This window comes from Heptranchias perlo, unplaced genomic scaffold, assembly GCF_035084215.1.
Source record: "Heptranchias perlo isolate sHepPer1 unplaced genomic scaffold, sHepPer1.hap1 HAP1_SCAFFOLD_182, whole genome shotgun sequence".
Taxonomy (NCBI): domain Eukaryota; kingdom Metazoa; phylum Chordata; class Chondrichthyes; order Hexanchiformes; family Hexanchidae; genus Heptranchias; species Heptranchias perlo.
In genome coordinates, this window is record NW_027139099.1 from 463,219 (window position 1) to 482,111 (window position 18,893).

Here is an 18,893-nt window from a genome sequence, read left to right on the forward strand (position 1 = left end):
GGATTGGGCGGGGAGTGGGACTACCTGGATTGCTCTTGCATAGAGCCGGCACGGACTCGATGGGCCGAATGGCCGCCTTTTATGCTGTAACTATTCTATGATTCTAGTGCAGATAAAGGGGAACCAGTGGATGTATTTGGATTTTGAAAAGGCATTCGATAAGGTGGCACATAAAAGGTTGTTTCACACGATAAGGGCTAATGGAATTGGAGGTCATGGTTGGGGATTCTAGGAGTAGGGGGCACAGTCTAAAAATTAGAGCCAGTCCTTTCAAGAGCGAGATTAGAAAACATTTCTACACACAAAGGGTGGTAGAAGTTTGGAACTCTCTTCCGCAAACGACAGTTGATACTAACTCAATTGCTAAATTTAATTGTGAGATCGATAGCTTTTTGGCAATCAAAGGTATTAAGGGATATGGGCCAAAGGCAGGTATATGGAGTTAGATCACAGATCAGACATGATCTTATCAAATGGCGGAGCAGGCACGAGGGGCTGAATGGCCTACTCCTGTTCCTATGTTCCTATTAGCATGGAAAGAGGATTGATTGATGGACAGGAAAGAGAGAGTAGGAATAAATGGGTCATTTTCAGTTTGGCAGGTTGTAACAAGTGGGGTACCTTAAGGATCAGTGCTTGGGCCTCAGCTGTTCATAATATATATCAATGCCTTAGATGAAGGGACCGAGTGTAATTTATCCAAGTTTGCTGCTGATACAAAGCTAGGTGGGAAAGTAATCTGTGAGGAGGAAGCAAAAAGGCTGCAAAGGGATGTAGACAGGTTAAGTGAATGAGAAAGAAGTTGGCAGATGGAGTATAATGTGGGGAAATGTGAAATTAGCCACTTTGGTAGGAAGAATAGAAAAACAGAATATTTTTTTAAATTTGAGACACTAAGAAATGTTGGTATTCGGAGGGATTTGGGTGTCCTTGTACACGAATCACAAAAAGTTAACATGCAGGTAAGTATTGGGGGGTCAGTATTCGGGCCATTGCTCTTTCTGATATATATTAATTACCTGGACTTGGGTATAGAGGGTATAATTTCAAAGTTTGCAGATGACACGAAACTCGAAAATGTAGTAAACAATGTGAAACAGACTTTAGGAGGACAAAGACACTGGTGAAATGGGCAGACACATGGCAGATGAAGTTTAACGCAGAGAAGTGTGAAGTGATGCATTTTGGTAGGAAGGATGAGGAGAGGCAATATAAACTAAATGGTACAATTTTAAAGGGGGTACAGGAACAGAGAGACCTGGGGATGGACAAACACAAATGTTCGAAGGTGGCAGGACCAGTTGAGAAGGCTGTTTTGAAAAGAGCATATGGGATTCTGGGCTTTATTAATAGAGGCATAGAGTACAAAACCAAGGACGTTATGCCAAACCTTTTATGAAACACTGGTTAGGCCTCAACTGGAGTATTGTGTTCAGTGGGTCAAAATCCTGGAACTCCCTACCTAACAGCACTGTGGGAGAACATTCACCACACGGACTGCAGCGGTTCAAGAAGACAGCTCACCACCACCTTCTCAAGGGCAATTACCGATGGGCAATAAATGCTGGCCTCGCCAGCGACGCCCACATCCCATGAATTAATTAAAAAATAACTTCTGGGCATCACAGTTTAGGAAGGATGTCAAGGCCTTAGAGAGGGTGCTGAGAGATTTACTAGAATGGTACCAGGGATGAGGGACTTCAGTTATGTGGAGAGACTGGAGAAGCTGGGATTGTTCTCCTTCGAACAGAGAAGGTTAAGGGGAGATTTAATCGAGGGGTTCAAAATCATGAAGGGTTTTGACAGAGTAAATAAGGAGAAACTGTTTCCAGTGGCAGAGGGTCGATAACCAGAGGACGTAGATTTAAGGTAATTGGCAAAAGAGCCGACATGAGGAAACATTTTTTTCCTCAGCGACTTGTAATGATCTGGAATGTGCTGCCTGAAAGGGTGGTGGAAGCAGATTCAATAGTAACTTTCAAAAGGGAACTGGATAAATACTAGAAGGAAAAAAATAACAGGGCTTTGGGGAAAGGGCAGGGGAATGGGACGAAATGGATAGCTCTTTCAAAGAGCCAGCACAGGCACGATAGTCCTCCTCCTGAGCTGTACCTACGAAACAAAAAGTTATAGCAATCAATTAGGAAGGCAAATGGTATTTTAGCCTTTATTGCAAAGGGACTCGAGTATAAGAGTAAGAAGGTCTTGCTGCAATTATATAAGACTCTGGATGGATTGATTCCTAGGCTATTGAAGGAAGCCAGGGAGGAAATAGCAGATGCTCTGAGGATCATTTTCCAATCCTCACTAGATACAGGGGAGGTACCGGAGGACTGGAAGACTGCAAACATAGTACCATTGTTTAAAAAGGGTACAAGGGAAAGGCCGAACAATTATAGGCCGGTCAGTCTTACCTCGGTGGTGAGCGAACTATTAGAATCAATACTGAGAGCTAGGATAAACTGTCACTTAGAAAGGCATGGTTTAATCAGGGATAGTCAGAGTCATAGAGTTATACAGCACGGATCGAGGCCCTTCAGCCCATCGTGTCCGTGCCGGCCATCAGCCCTGTCTACTCTAATCCCATATTCCAGCATTTGGTCCGTAGCCTTGTATGCTATGGCATTTCAAGTGCTCATCCAAATGCTTCTTGAATGTTGTGAGGGTTCCTGCCTCCACAACCCTTTCAGACAGTGAGTTCCAGACTCCAACCACCCTCTGGGTGAAAAAGTTCTTTCTCAAATCCCCTCTAAACCTCCCGCCTTTTACCTTGAATCTATGTCCCCTTGTTATAGAACCCTCAACGAAGGGAAAAAGCTCCTTAGTATCCATCCTATCTGTGCCCCTCATAATTTTGTACACCTCAATCATGTCCCCCCTCAGCCTCCTCTGCTCCAAGGAAAACAAACCCAATCTTCCCAGTCTCTCTTCATAGCTGAAGCGCTCCAGCCCTGGTAACATCCTGGTGAATCTCCTCTGCACCCTCTCCAAAGCGATCACATCCTTCCTGTAGTGTGGCGACCAGAACTGCACACAGTACTCCAGCTGTGGCCTAACCAGTGTTTTATACAGCTCCATCATAACCTCCTTGCTCTTGTATTCTATGCCTCGGCTAATAAAGGCAAGTATCCCATATGCCTTCTTTACCACCTTATCTACCTGTTCCGCCGCCTTCAGGGATCTGTGAACTTGCACACCAAGATCCCTCTGACCCTCTGTCTTGCCTAGGGTCCTCCCATTCATTGTGTATTCCCTTGCCTTGTTAGTCCCTCCAAAGTGCATCACCTCGCACTTTTCCGGGTTAAATTCCATTTGCCACTGTTCCGCCCATCTGACCAACCCATCTATATCGTCCTGCAGACTGAGGCTATCCTCCTCGCTATTTACCACCCTACCAATCTTTGTATCATCAGCGAACTTACTGATCATACCTTTTACATTCATATCCAAGTCATTAATGTAGACCACAAACAGCAAGGGACCCAGCACCGATCCCTGTGGTACCCCACTGGCCACAGGCTTCCAGTCACAAAAACAACCTTCGACCATCACCCTCTGCCTTCTGCCACTAAACCAGTTTTGTATCCAAAGTGCCAAGGCACCCTGGATTCCATGGGCTCGTACCTTCTTGACCAGTCTCCTGTGGGGGACTTTATCGAAGGCCTTACTGAAATCCATGTATACCACATCCACTGCGTTACCCTCATCCACACGCCTAGTCACTCCCTCAAAAAATTCAATCAAATTAGTCAGACATGATCTTCCCTTGACAAAGCCATGTTGACTATCCCTGATTAATCCTTGCTTCTCCAAGTGGAGACTAATTTTGTCCTTCAGAATTTTTTCCAATAATTTTCCTACCACTGATGTTAGGCTCACTGGCCTGTAGTTCCCCGGTTTTTCCCTACTCCCCTTCTTGAATATTGGTATTACATTAGCGGTTCTCCAGTCCTCTGGCACATCCCCTGTGGCCAGAGAGGTTCTGAATATATGTGCCAGAGCCCCCGCAATCTCCTCCTTTGCCTCACACAGTAGCCTGGGATACATTTCGTCCGGGCCTGGGGATTTATCCATTTTTAGGCCTGCTAAAACCGCCAATACCTCCTCCCGCTCGACGTTAACATGTTCGAGTATATCACAGTCCCCCTGCCGTATTTCTATGTCTACATCGTCCTTCTCCATAGTGAAAACAGATGCAAAAAATTCATTTAGAACCCCTCCTACATCTGCTGGCTCCACACACAGATTGCCATTTTTGTCCCTAATGGGCCCTATTTTTTCCCTAGTCATCCTCTTACCCTTAATATACTTATAAAACATCTTAGGATTTTCCTTTATTTTGCTCGCCAGTGTTATTTCATGGCCCCTCCTTGATCTCCTAATTTCTTTTTTAAGTATCCCCCTGCACTTTTTGTACTCCTCTAGGGCTTCCTCCGTCTTTAGCCTTTTGTATCTGCCAAAAGCCCTCCTTTTTTTCCTAATCCATTCTCGTATATCCCCTGACATCCAAGGTTCCCTGGAGTTCTTGGAACCACCCTTGACCTTTACGGGAACATGTTGCCATTGTATGGTCTCAATCTCCCTTCTGAAAGACTCCCATTGCTCCGATGCGGATTTTCCTACAAGCAGCTGATCCCAGTCCATTTTGGCCAGATCCTGCCTTATCCTATTAAAATCGGCCTTCCCCCAATTTAGAACCTTTATTTCCGGCCCCTCCCTGTCCTTTTCCATGACCACCTTAAATCTCACCGAATTATGGTCACTGTCACCAAAGTGCTCACCTACTAGCACTTCTTCCACTTGGCCGGCCACATTCCCTAGAATTAGGTCCAGTACCGCCCCCTCTCTTGTAGGACTTTCTACATGCTGGCTCAAAAAGCTCTCCTGGATGCACGTTAAGAATTTTGTACCCTCTAAGCCTTTTACTCTCTGAGTATCCCAGTTAATATTGGGGAAGTTGAAATCCCCCACTATTATTACCCTATTATTTGCACAATTTTCTGAGATTTGCCTACATATCTGTTCCTCTATCTCCCCCTGACTGTTTGGGGGCCTATAGTACACTCCCATCAAAGTGCTTGCCCCCTTTTTGTTTTTAAGCTCCACCCATATGGCCTCATTAGAGGAACCTGCTAATATATCATCCCTCCTTATGGCAGTAATTGATTCTTTAATTAATATTGCGACCCCCCCTCCTCTTATACCTCCCCCTCTGTCTCGCCTGAAGATTCTGTACCCCGATTTGTTCAGGGAAGGTCATGCCTTACAAATCTGATTGAATTCTTTGCGGAAGTGACAAGGAGGATTGATGAGGGTAGTGCAGTGGATGTTGTCTACATGGATTTTAGTCAGGCATTTGACAAGGTCCCACATGGCAGACTGGTCAGAAAAGTAAAAGCCCATGGGATATAGGGAAATGTGGCGAATTGGATCCAAAATTGGCTCAGTAACAGAAACAAAGGGTAAAAGTCGATGGATATCTTTGTGAATGGAAATCCGTTTCCAGTGGTGTGCCACAGGGCTCAGTTTTCGGTCCCTTGCTGTTTGTGGTACATATTAATGATTTGGACTTGAATGTAGGGGGCATGATTGGCAAATTTGCAGACGACACAAAAATTGGCCGTGTAGTTGATAGTGAAGAGGATAGCTGTGGACTCCAAGAAGATATCATTGGGTTGGTGGAGTGGGCGGAAAAGTGGCAAATGGAGTTCAACCCGGAGAAGTGTGAGGTAATGCACTTAGGGAGGGCAAACAGTAAAAGGGAATACGCAGTAAACAGGAATATATTGAGAGGGGCAGAGGAAGTGAGAGACCTTGGAGTGCATGTGCACAGGTCCCTGAAGGTGGCAGTACAGGTAGATAAGGTTGTGAAGAAGGCATACGGAATGCTCTCCGTTATTAGCCGAGGTATAGAATACAAATGTAAGGAATCTTACAACACCAGGTTATAGTCCAACTGGACTATAACCTGGTGTTGTAAGATTCCTTACATTTGTCCACCCCAGTCCATCACCGGCATCTCCACATCATAGAATACAAAAGCAGGGATGTAATGATGGAACTGTATAAAACGCTGGTAAGGCCACAGCTGGAGTATTGTGCACAGTTCTGGTCACCACATTACAGGAAGGACGTAATTGCTGTGGAGAGAGTGCAGAGAAGATTTACAAGAATGTTGCCAGGGCTTGAAAATTGCAGCTACGAGGAGAGATTGGATAGGCTGGGGTTGTTTTCCTTGGAGCAGCGGAGGCTGAGGGGAGACTTGATTGAGGTGTACAAAATTATGAGGGGCCCAGATAGAGTAGACAGGAAGTACCTGTTTCCCCTAGCGGAGAGTTCAAGAACTAGAGGACATCGATTTAAGCTGATTGGCGGAAGGATTAGAGGGGACATGAGGAAAAACTTTTTTACCCAGAGGGTGGTGGGTGTATGGAATTCGCTGCCTGAATTGGTGGTGGAGGCAGGGACCCTCAACTCTTTTTTTTAAAAAAAGTACCTGGACCTGCACCTGAAGTGCTGTAAGCTGCAGGGCTACGGACCGGGTTCTGGAAGGTGGGATTAGAATGGGCACCTGGTTGTTCTTCGAGCCGGCGCGGACACGATGGCCCGAATGGCCCCCTTCTGTGCTGTATCTTTTCTATGGTTAGATCACACTTGGAGTACTGTCTACAGTCTTGGTCTCCTTGCCTAAGGAAGGGTATACATGCCTCAGAAGGGGGTTCAATGAAGGTTCACCAGATTGATTCCTGGAATGTGAGGTTTGATCCATTGGCTAACTAAGGAAGTTAAAGATAGTATCAAATTGAAAGAAAAAGCATACAATTCCGCGAAGATTAGTGGCAGGTCAGAAGATTGGACAGAATATAAAAAAACAGCAAAGAATGACAAATAATAATAAGGGGGGAGAAATTAGAGTATGAGAGAAAGCTAGCTAGAAATAGAGTTTCTACAGGTATTTAAAAAGGAAAAGAGTAAGTAAAGTGAGTGTTGGTCCTCTAGAGAGTGAGTCTGGGGAATAAGGAAATGGCGGATGAATTGAACAGATATTTTGCGTCCGTCTTCACTGTAGAGGATACAAATAACATGCCAGAAATAATTGTAAATCAAGAGGTGAAAGGGAGGGAGGAACTTAAAACATTTACAATCACCAGGGAAAGGGTTTTGAAAAAATTATTAGAACTAAAAGCTGACAAGTCCCCAGGTCCTGACTGACTTCATCCTAGGGTCTTAAAAGAAGTGGCTGCAGAGATAGTAGATGCATTGGTATTAATTTTCCAAAATTCCCTAGATTCTGGAAGGGTCCCATCAGATTGGAAAATAGCGAATGTAACTCCTCTATTCAAGAAAGGAGGGAGACAGAAAGGAAACTACAGGCCAGTTAGCTTAACATCTGTCATAGGGAAAATGCTAGAATCTATTATTAAGGAGGTTTTTGCAGGGCAGTTAGAAAATCTCAATGCAATCAGGCAGCGTCAACACGGCTTTGTGAAAGGGAAATTGCGTTTGACTAATTTATTAGATTTCTTTGAGGAAGTAACTAGCAACGTGGATAAAGGGGATCCTGTGGATGTGGTGTACTTGGATTTCCAGAAGGCTTTTGACAAGATGCCACATCAAAGGCTACTACACAAAATAAGAGCCCATGGTGTAGGGGGTAACATATTAGCAGAGATAAAGGATTGGTTAGCTAACAGGAAACAGAGAGTAGGCATAAATGGGTCATTTTTAGGTTGACAAGATGTAACGAGTGGAGTGCCACAGGGATCAGTGCTTGGGCCTCAACTATTTACAATCTATATCAATGACTTGGATGAAGGGACCGAATGTATGGTTGCTAAATTTGCTGATGACACAAAGGTAGGAAAGTAAATTGTGAAGAGGACATAAGGAGTCTGCAAAGGGATATAGATAGGTTAAGTGAGTGGGCAAAAATTTGGCAGATGGAGTATAATGTGGGAAAATGTGAACTTGTCCACTTTGGCAGGAGGAATAGAAAAGCTGTATATTATATAAATGGAGAGAGATTGCAGAGCTCTGAGGTACAGAGGGATCTGGGTGTCCGAGTACATGAATCACAAAAAGTTAGTATGCAGGTACAGCAAGTGATTAGGAAGGCAAATGGAATATTGTCTTATATTCCATTCCCCTTGCAATATAAAAGTAGAGATGTTTTGCTACAGTTGTACAGGGCATTGGTGAGACCACATCTAGAATACTGTGTGCAGTTTTAGTCTCCTTATTTAAGAAAGGACGTAATTGCTTTGGAGGCGGTTCAGAGAAGGTTCACTCGACTGATTCCTGGGATAAGGGGGTTATCTTATGAGGAAAGGTTGGACAAGTTGGGCCTGTATACATTGGAGTTTAGAAGAATGAGAGGTGATCTTACTGAAACATATAAGATCCTGAGGGGACGAGAAGGGGTAGATGCTGAGAGGATGTTTCCCCTTGTGGGAGAGACTAGAACTAGGGGCCACAGTTTAAAAATAAGGTGTCTCCCATTTAAGACAGAGATGAGGAGAAATTTTCTCTGATGGTCGTGAGTCTGTGGAACTCCCTTCCCCAGAGAGCGGTGGAGGCAGGGTCATTGAATATTTTTAAGGCTGAGTCAAAGGTTATAGTAGGTCGACGAGAAAGTAGGGTTGAGGTCACAATCAGATCAGCCATGGTCTTATCAAACGGTAGAGCAGGCTCGAGGGATCGAATGGCCTACTGCTCTTAATTCGTATGTTCGTACATATGTTAGTAGATTGAATAGAATGGGCCTATATTATCTGGAGTTTAGAAGAATGAGAGGTGATCTCATTGAAACGTATATAATTCTTAGGGCACTTGAATCGGGTAGATGCTCAGAGATTGTTACTCCTGGCTGGAGAGTCTAGAACGAGGGGGCATTGTCTCAGGATAAGGGGTCAGACATTCAGGACTGAGATGAGGAAAAGTTTCTTCGCTCAGGGTTGTGAATCTTTGGAATTCTGTACACCAGAGGGCTGTGGATGCTCAGTCATTGAGTGTATTCAAGACTGAGATCGATGAATATTTGGACACTAAGGGAATCAAGGGAAATGGGGGTTAGAGCCTTAAAATGGAGTTGAGGTAGCAGATCAACCATGATCTTACTGAAAGGCGGAGCTGGCTCGAGGGGCTGTGGCCCACTCCTGTTCTAACTTCTTATTTTCTTATGGGAGGAGCACAGTGAGGGAGTGATGGTATACGCAGTGGCTAGGAAAAACGTTGAGTGAGTGAGTGTGTATACAATATTTGGACGAGGACTGTGAGGGAGTATTGTCTGTACAGCACATGGGGGATCAGTGAGGGAGTGTTTGTGTACTCAGTGCCTGGATCGAGGACTGAGGGGGAATGTTTGTATACATTACCTCGGATGAGGACTGTGAGGAAGTGTTTGTATGCGCAGTACCTGGAGCGTGCAATGAGAGGGAGTGTTTGTATACGCAGTACCTGGGGTGAGCACAGTGAGGCAGTGTTGTGTACACAGTACCGAGGAGGAGCATTGTGAGGGAGTCTTTGTGTATGCTGTACCTAGAAGGAGCGTTGTGAGGCAGTGTTTGTGTACACAGTATCTGGAGCAATCACTGAGAGAGTGTGTTTGTATACACAGTATCTGGGTTAGGGACTGTGAGGAAGTATTTGTGTACACACTACCTGGGGCGTTCTCTGTGAGGGAGTGTTTGTAAACACAGTGTTTGTGCTCAGCCGTTGTGCTGGTGATCAGTAATGAATTTCCCTGTTGCTTCCTGTAGGTGTGGTAGTAAGCAAGGAGAAGAGGATTACAGACCGCTCTTCGAAAATTTTGTTCAGGATCTCCTTTCCACTGTTAACAAACCTGAGTGGCCAGCAGCAGAATTGTTGCTGAGTCTGTTGGGAAGACTACTGGTAAGATGCTGCTTCACGAATGCCCCTGTGTGAGTTTGAGGCTTCGTGTTTTGATTGACAAGTTCAAAATTCAAAAGTTAGGAGTAGGAATGGTTATTTTTCCTCCAAGGCACTCGCCCTTTGATATGGGGATGATGCCGGAGGACTGGAAGATTACAAATGTTACACCTGCGTTCAAAAAGGGGAGATGGATAAACCCAGCAATTACAGGCCAGTCAGTCTAACGTGAGTGGTGGCGAAACTCGGAGACAATAATCAGGGACAAAATTAATTGGCAATTAGAAAAGTATGGGCTAACAAATGAAAGGTTAAGAAAGTAGTAACAGAGCACTTAGAAAATCAGAATATGATTAGGCAGAATCAACATGGTTTTATGAAAGGGAAATCGTGTTTGACAAATCGGAGGGGCTTTGAGGATGTAACTAGCAGGGTAGATAAAAGGGAACCAGTGTATGTCGTATATTTGGATTTTCAAAAGGCATTCAATAAGGGCTCATGAGGTTGCGGGTAATATATTAGCATTGATAGAGGGTTGGTTAACGGATAGAAAACAGAGTAGGGATAAAAGGGTCATTTTCATGTTGGTAGGCTGTAACTAGCGGGTGCTGCAAGGATCGGTGCTTGGGCCTCAGCTATTTACAATCTATATTAATGAGTTATATGAAGGGACCAAGTGTAATGTATCCCAAGCTTCCTGACGATACAAAGCTAGGTGGGAAAGTAAGCTGTGAGGAGGACACAGAGTCTGCAAAGGGATATAGACAGGTTAAGCGAGTGGTCAAGAAGGTGGCAGATGGAGTATAATGTGGGGAAATGTGAGGTTATTCACTTTGGTAGGAAGAATGGAAAAACAGAATATTTTTTAAATGTTGAGAAACTATTGAATGTTGGTGTTGAGACAGATTTGGGTGTCTTCGTAAAAGAAACACAAAAAAGTTAACATGCAAGTACAGCAAGCAATTAGAAAAGCAAATGGTATGTTGGCCTTTAAAGCGAGGGGGTTTGAGTACAAGAGTAAGGAAGTCTTACTACAATTGTACAAGGCTTAAGTGAGACATCACCTGGAGTACTGTGTACAGTTTTGTTCTCTTTATCTAAGGAAGGATATACTCGACTTGAAGGTGGTGCAATGAAGGTTCACCAGATTGATTCCTGGGATGAGAGGGTTGTCCTATGAGGAGAGATTGAGTAGAATGGCCTATTCACTGGAGTTTAGAAGAATGAGAGGTGATCTCATTGAAACATAAGATTCTGAGGGGGCTTGACAGGGTAGATGCTGAGAGATTGTTTCCCCTGGCTGGTGAGTCTAGGGCGCATCATCGCAGGATAAGGGATCGGTCATTCAAGACTGAGATGAGGAGGAATTTCGTCACACAGAGGGTTGTGAATCTTGGAATTCTTCACCCCCCAGAAGGCTGTGGATGCTGAGTCATTGAATATATTCAAGGCTGAGATCGATAGTTTTGGACTCTTGGGGAATCAAGGGAAATGGGGATCGGGCGGGAAAGTGGAGTTGAGGTTGAAGATCAGCCATGATCTGATTGAATGGCGGAGCAGGCTCGAGGGGCCGTGTGACCTACTCCTGCTCCTATTTCTTATGTTTTTATGAAAGTCAGCACAGATTTGTTGAAGGAAACTTGTGTTTGACTAACTTGATCGAGTTCTTTCATGGAATAACGGAGAGGGTTGACGAGGCTAGTGCGGTTCATGTTGTGTATGTGGACTTTGAAAAGGCATTTGATAAAGTACCACATAGTATCATAGTATGTTACAGCACAGGAGGAGGCCATTCGGCCCATCTGTGCTGTAACATACTATGATATAATGTTTGTGATGGCTCTTTGAAAGAGCTATCCAATTAGTCCCACTCCTCTGCTCTTTCCCCAAAGGCTTGTAAAAATTTTTTCCCTTCAACTATTTATCCAGTGTTCAGTTCCATTCGCAACCCCTCAAATAATGAAGCAGTCCGAGCCCGCGTGCAGCAAGACCTGGACAACATCCAGGCTTGGACTGATATGTGGCAAGTAACTTTCACGCCAGACAAGTGCCAGGCAATGACCATCTCCAACAAGAGAGAGTCTGACCACCTCCCCTTGACATTCAACGGCATTACCATCACCGAATCCCCCATCAACATCCTGGGGGTCACCATTGGCCAGAAACTTAACTGGACCAGCCATATAAATACTGTGGCTACAAGAGCAGGTCAGAGGCTGGGTATTCTGTGGCGAGTGACTCACCTCCTGACTCCCCAAAGCCATTCCACCATCTACAAGGCACAAGTCAGGAGTGTGATGGAATCCTCTCCACTTGCCTGGATGAGTGCAGCTCCAACAACACTCAAGAAACTCGACACCATCCAGGACAAAGCAGCCCGCTTGATTGGCACCCCATCCACCACCCTAAACATTCACTCCCTTCACCACTGGTGCACTGTGGCTGCAGTGTGTACCATCCACAGGATGCACTGCAGCAACTCGCCAAGGCTTCTTCGACAGCTCCTCCCAAACCCGCGACCTCTACCACCTAGAAGGACAAGAGCAGCAGACACATGGGAACAACACCACCTGCACGTTCCCCTCCAAGTCACACACCATCCCAACTTGGAAATATATCGCCGTTCCTTCACCGTCGCTGGGTCAAAATCCTGGAACTCCCTTCCTAACAGCACTGTGGGAGAACTTTCACCACACGGACTGCAGCGGTTCAAGAAGGCGGCTCACCACCACCTTCTCAAGGGCAATTAGGGATGGGCAATAAATGCTGGCCTCGGCAGCGACGCCCACATCCCATGAATTTAAAAAAATCCCTTTTGAAAGTTATTATTGAATCTGCTTTCACCGCCCTTTCAGGCAGTGCATTCCAGATCATAAAAACTCACTGCATATAAAAAAAATCCTCATATCGCCTCTGGCTCTTTTGCCAACCACCTTAAATCTGTATCCTCTGGCTACCGATCCTTCTGCCACTGGAAACAGTTCATAATTTTGAACACCTCTATTAAATCTCCCCTTAACCTTCTCTGTTCTAAGGAGAACAATCCCAGCTTCTCCAGTCTCTACACATAACTGAAGTCCCCCATCCCTGGCACCATTCTAGTAAATCTCTTCTGCATCCTCTCTACGGCCTTGACATCCTTCCTAAAATGTGGTGCCCAGAATTGAACACAATACTCCAGCTGAAGCCTAACCTGTCTTTTATAAAGATTTAGCGTAACTTCCTTGCTTTTGTACTCTATCCCTCTATAAATAAAGTCCAGGATTCCATATGGTTTTTTAAATAGCCTACTTAACTTGTCCTGCCACCTACAACGATTTGTGACTGTACAACCCCAGGTCTCTCTGTTCCTGCACCCCCTTTAAATTTGTACCATTCAGTTTGTATTGCCTCTCCTCATTCTTCCTACCAAAATGGATCACTTCACATTCTCTGCATTAAATTTCATCTGCCACATGTCTGCCCATTTCACCAGTCTGTCTCTCCTCCTGAAGTCTGTTACTATCCTCCACAGTGTTTACTACAGTCCCGAGTTTTGTGTCATCTGCAAACTTTGAAATTAAACCCTCTATACCCAAATCCAGGTAATTAGTATAAATCAAAAAGAGCAGTTGTTCTAATACTGACCCCTGGGGCACACCACTGTATACTTCCCTCCAGACTGAAACAACCATTCACCACTACTCAACAATGGTTTACCAGACTGATTCCTGGGATGGCAGGACTGACGTATGAGGAGAGATTGGGTCGACTAGGCCTATATTCACTAGAGTTTAGAAGAATGAGAGGTGATCTCATCGAAACATATAAAATTCTAACAGGACTAGACAGACTAGATTTTACTTTCTAAATGGTAAAAAGTTAAAAACTGTGGATGTCCAAAGGGGACTTGGGGGTTCAGGTACATAGATCATTGAAGTGTCATGAACAGGTGCAGAAAATAATGCATAAGGCTAATGGAATGCTGGCCTTTATATCTAGAGGACTAGAGTACAAGGGGGCAGAAGTTATGCTGCAGCTATACAAAACCCTGGTTAGACCGCACCTGGAGTACTGTGAGCAGTTCTGGGCACCGCACCTTCGGAGGGACGTATTGGCCTTGGAGGGAGTGCAGCGTCGGTTTACTAGAATATTACCCGGACTTCAAGGGTTAAGTTACGAGGAGAGATTACACAAATTGGGGTTGTATTCTCCAGAGTTTCGAAGGTTATGGGGTGATCTGATCGAAGTTTATAAGATATTAAGGGGAACGGATAGGGTGGATAGAGAGAAACTATTTCCACTGGTTGGGGATTCTAGGAGTAGGGGGCACAGTCTAAAAATTAGAGCCAGACCTTTCAGGAGTGAGATTAGAAAACATTTCTACACACAAAGGGTGGTAGAAGTTTGGAACTCTCTTCCGCAAACGGCAATTGATACTAGCTCAATTGCTAAATTTAAATGTGAGATAGATAGCTTTTTGGCAACCAAAGGTATTAAGGGATATGGGCCAAAGGCAGGTATATGGAGCTAGATCACAGATCTGCCATGATCTTATCAAATGGCGGAGAAGGCACGAGGGGCTGAATGGCCTACTCCTGTTCCTATGTTCCTAGATGCAGGGAGGATGTTCCCGATGGATGGGGAGTCCAGAACCAGGGGTCACAGCCTCAGGATACGGGGAATGCCATTTAGAACCCAAATAAGGAGAAATTTCTTCACTCAGAGGGTGGTGAACCTGTGGAATTCTCTACCACAAAAGGCAGTGGAGGCCAAGTCACTAAATATATTCAAGAAGGAGATAGATATATTTCTTAATGCTAAAGGGATCAAGGGATATGGGGAAAAAGTGGGAACAGGGTACTGAGTTAGATGATCAGCCATGATCATTTGAATGGCGGACAAGGGCCGAATGGCCTACTCTTGCTCCTATTTTCTATGATTCTCCCTGCATTCTGTCCCCTAGCCAATTCTGTATCCACGCTGCCACTGTCCCTTTAATCCCATGGGCTTTAATTTTGCTAACAAATCTATTATGTGGTACTTTATCAAATGCCTTTTGAAAGTCCATATGCACAACATCAACCATACTACCCTCATCAACCCTCTCCGTTACTTCATCAAACGACTGAATCATGTTAGTTAAACACGATTTCCCTTCAACAAATCTGTAATAACTTTCATTTATTAGCCCATACTTTTCCAAGTGGTAATTAATTTTGTCTCTGATTATTGTCTCTAAAGGTTTCCCCAGCACTGACGTTATGCTGACTGGCCTGTAATTGCCGGGGTTATCCATCTCCCCTTTTTTGAACAATGGTGTAACATTTGCAGTCCTCCAGCACCATCCCTATATCTAAGGATGATTGGAAGATTGTGCCCTGAGCTTCTGCAATTTCTACCCTTACTTCCCTCAGTAACCGAGGATGCATTCCATCTGGACCGGGAGACTTTTGTAATTTGAGTACTGCCAATCTTTTATGTACTTCCTCTTTCTCTATGCTTAGCCTATCCAGTATCATTACTACCTCCTCCTTTACTGCTACATTGGCAGCATCCTCTTCTCTAATGAAGATGGATGCAAAGTATTCATTTAGTGTCTCAGCCATGCCCTCTTCCTCTATAAGAAGATCTCCTTTTTTGTCCCTAATCAGCCCAAATCTTCCTTTAACTACCCTTTTACTATTTACATGTTTACAAAAGACTTTCAGCCTCCCTTTTCTGTTAGCCACTAATCTATTCTCATACTTTCTCTTTGCCCCTCTTATTCCCTTTTCATTTTAATCTCGATATCTTTAGTCATCCAGGGAGCTCTAGCTTTGGATGCCCTTCCTTTCCCCCTTGTGGGAATGTGACTACTCTTTCCCCAATCCCACTCCTCCTTGAAGGCCCCCCATTGTCAATTACTGTCTTGCCTGCCAATTTGTGACTCCAGTCCACCTGGGCAAGATCCCCTTTTAACTCACTGAAATTAGCTCTCTTCCAGTTAAATATTTTTACATTTGATTGTTCCTTTTCCATAACTATTCTAGACCTAATGATATTATGATCACTGTTCCCCAAATGTTCCCCCACTGAAACATGCTCCACTTTCCCCACTTAATTCTCCAGGTCTAGATGCAGAAATGCTTCCTCTGGTTGGGCTGGAAACACACTGTTCCAATAAGTTCTCATGTACACGTTTCAGGAATTCCTCCCCCTCTTGGTCCTTTACACTGTTACTGTCCCGGCCTGTATTGGGGTAATTGAAGTCCCCCATTATCACTACTCTAGTTCTTGCACCTTTCTGTAATGCAAATGTTCTCCTCTACCTCCTTCCCACTATTGGGTGGCCCATAGTATACACCCAGTAGTGCAATAGCACCTCTATTGTTCCTTACGTCGAACCAAATAGATTCTGCCTTTGACGCTTAACTATATCATCCCTTTCCAGTGCTATAATAGTTTCTTTGATCAGCACTGCCACCACACCCCCGTCCCCCGTCCCCCCCAACCCAACCTTGCTTTCCTTCCTTATCTTTCCAGAGGATTGGGAATCTTTGGAATTCGCTACCCCAGAGGGCTGTGGATGCTGAGGCCTTGAGTATATTCAAGGCTGAAATTGGTAGATTTTTGGACATTAGGGGAATCAAGGGATATGGGGATATGGCGTTAAAATGGAGCTGAAGGGCCATATGGCCTACTCCTGCTCCTATTTCTTATGGCTTAGAACTGAATACCTTTATCGCCAAGCATATTAAGTCCCCAATCCTCTCCTCCTTTGAGCCAGGTCTGTGTTATTGCCACGATATCATATTCCCATGTGACGATGTGAGCCTGCAGCTCACCAACCTTATTCATCACGCTACGTGCATTTACGCACATGCACTCCAATCTCATCTTAGACTGCCTCGTATTTGTCCCCTATCTGACCCCTCCTATTTCTGAACTATTCTTTACTCTAGTGCTACTTGTTCCTCCCAGTCCTCTGTTCACCTCGTTTCTCCTCTCTAATGTTTCATCCTGGTGCCCATCCACCTGCCAAATGAGTAAACCCTCCCCCACAGCATTAGTGAACCTCCCCGCGAGGACAATGGTCCCAGCTTGTACAGGTCCCTCCTGTCCCAGAATGGGCCCCTCTTTGGATCTAATACTATTCCTAATTTCTTTTGTAAGCCACAGTTGAGCCAACTTTCTTGTTTTATTTTTGCGCCAGACAGAATGAATAATTGTTGTAATTCCTGCACACGTTCTTTAAATATTAGCCATTGCCTATCCACCATCATCCCTTTTAGTAAAGTTCTCCAATCTATTATAGCCAACTCGCACCACTTACTTTCGTAATTCCTTTATTTAGATTCAGGACCCTTGTTTCGGATTCAACTACTTCACTCTCCATCTTAATGAGGAATTCTATCATGTTATGGTCGCTCTTCTCTAAGGGACCTCACACAACAAGATTGTTAATTAATCCTTTCTCATTGCACAATACCCAGTCTAGGATCACCTGTTCTCCAGTTGGCTCCTCAACGTATTGGTCTAGAAAACCATCACATACACACTCCAGGAATTCCTCCCCCACAGTATTATTGCTAATTTGGTTTGACCAATCTATATGTAGATTAAAGTCACCCATGATTATAGTTGTACCCTTCTTGCATGCGTCTCTCATTTCCTGTTTAATGCCCTCCCCTACATCTCCACTACTGTTTGGGGGCCTATAGACAACCAACGTTTTCTGCCCCTTGGTGTTTCTTAGCTCCACCCATACAGATTCCACATCGTGATTTTCCGAGCCAATATCCTTCCTCACTATTGCATTGATTTCCTCCTTTACTAACAACGCTACCCCACCTCCTTTCCCTTTTTACTTGTCCTTCCTAAATATTGAATACACCTGGATGTTCAGTTCCCATCCTTGGTCGCCCTGCAGCCATGTCTCCGTAATCGCAACTATATCATAACCGTTAATATCTATCTGCGCTGTTGATGCACGCAGCATTCGCAATAAGCTCGATGAATTAAGACACAATGCCTTTAGACTTGTCTTTTTAAGATTGCTAGTCATCTTAGTTTTATTTTGCACTATGGCCCTATTTGTTTTTCACACTTGTTTTCTCTGCCTTCCACTATTGCTTCTTCTCTTTCTGTCTTGTTTCTATCCTTGTTTCCCCCTGCTCAGGTTCCCACCCCCCTGCCACTCGAGTTTAAACCTTCCCCAACAGCACTAGCAAACACCCCCACGAGGACATTGGTCCCGGTCCTGCTCGGGTGTAACCCGTCCCGCTTGTACAGGTCCCACCTTCCCCAGAACTGGTCCCAATGTCCCAGGAATCTAAATCCATCCCTACAGCCACGAATTCGTCTGGTCTATTCTCCTGTTCCTATACTCACTAGCACGTGGCACCGGTCGTAATCTTGAGATCACTACCTTTGAGGTCCTGCTTTTTAATTTATCTTCTAACTCCTTCAATTCACCTTGCAGGACCTCATCCCATTTTTTAACCTATGTCGTTGGTACTGATATGGACCACGACTACTGGCTGTTCACCCTCCCCCTCCAGAATGCCCTGCAGCCGCTCCGTGACATCCTTCACCCTAGCACCAGGGAGGCAACATACCATCCTGGAGTCACGTTTGCGGCCGCAGAAACACCTATCTGTTCCCCTTACAATTGAATCTCCTATCACTATAGCCCTGCCACTCTTATTCCTCCCCTCCTGTGCAGCTGAGACACCCGTGGTGCCCCGAACTTGGCTCTTGCTGCTTTCCCCTGATAAGCCATCTCCCCCAACAGTATCCAAAGCGGAATATCTGTTTGAGAGGGAGATGGCCCCAGGGGACTCCTGTTCTACCTGCCTCGTCCTTTTACTCTGCCTGGCAGTCACCCATTTCCTTTCTGCCTGCGTGATCTTTACCTGCGGTGTGACCACCTCACTGAACGTGCTATCCACGATAGTCTCAGTATCGCGGATGCTCCACAGTAAATCCATCCACAGCTCCAGCTCCGAAATGCAGTTAGCCAGTAGCTGCAGTTGGATACACTT

At 44.8% G+C, this 18,893-nt stretch overlaps 1 protein-coding gene across 1 annotated transcript in view; it reads left to right on the top strand.

Annotated features, from left to right (window-relative positions):
- The window catches only part of nipblb (NIPBL cohesin loading factor b), a 690,432-nt gene that overhangs the window by 422,830 nt on the left and 248,709 nt on the right, over positions 1 to 18,893 (top strand). Inside the window, exon 26 of the mRNA XM_067977852.1 lies at positions 9,759 to 9,891. Within this exon, the coding sequence (XP_067833953.1) occupies positions 9,759 to 9,891 (133 nt within the window). The remainder of the gene's footprint in view (positions 1 to 9,758; positions 9,892 to 18,893) is intronic.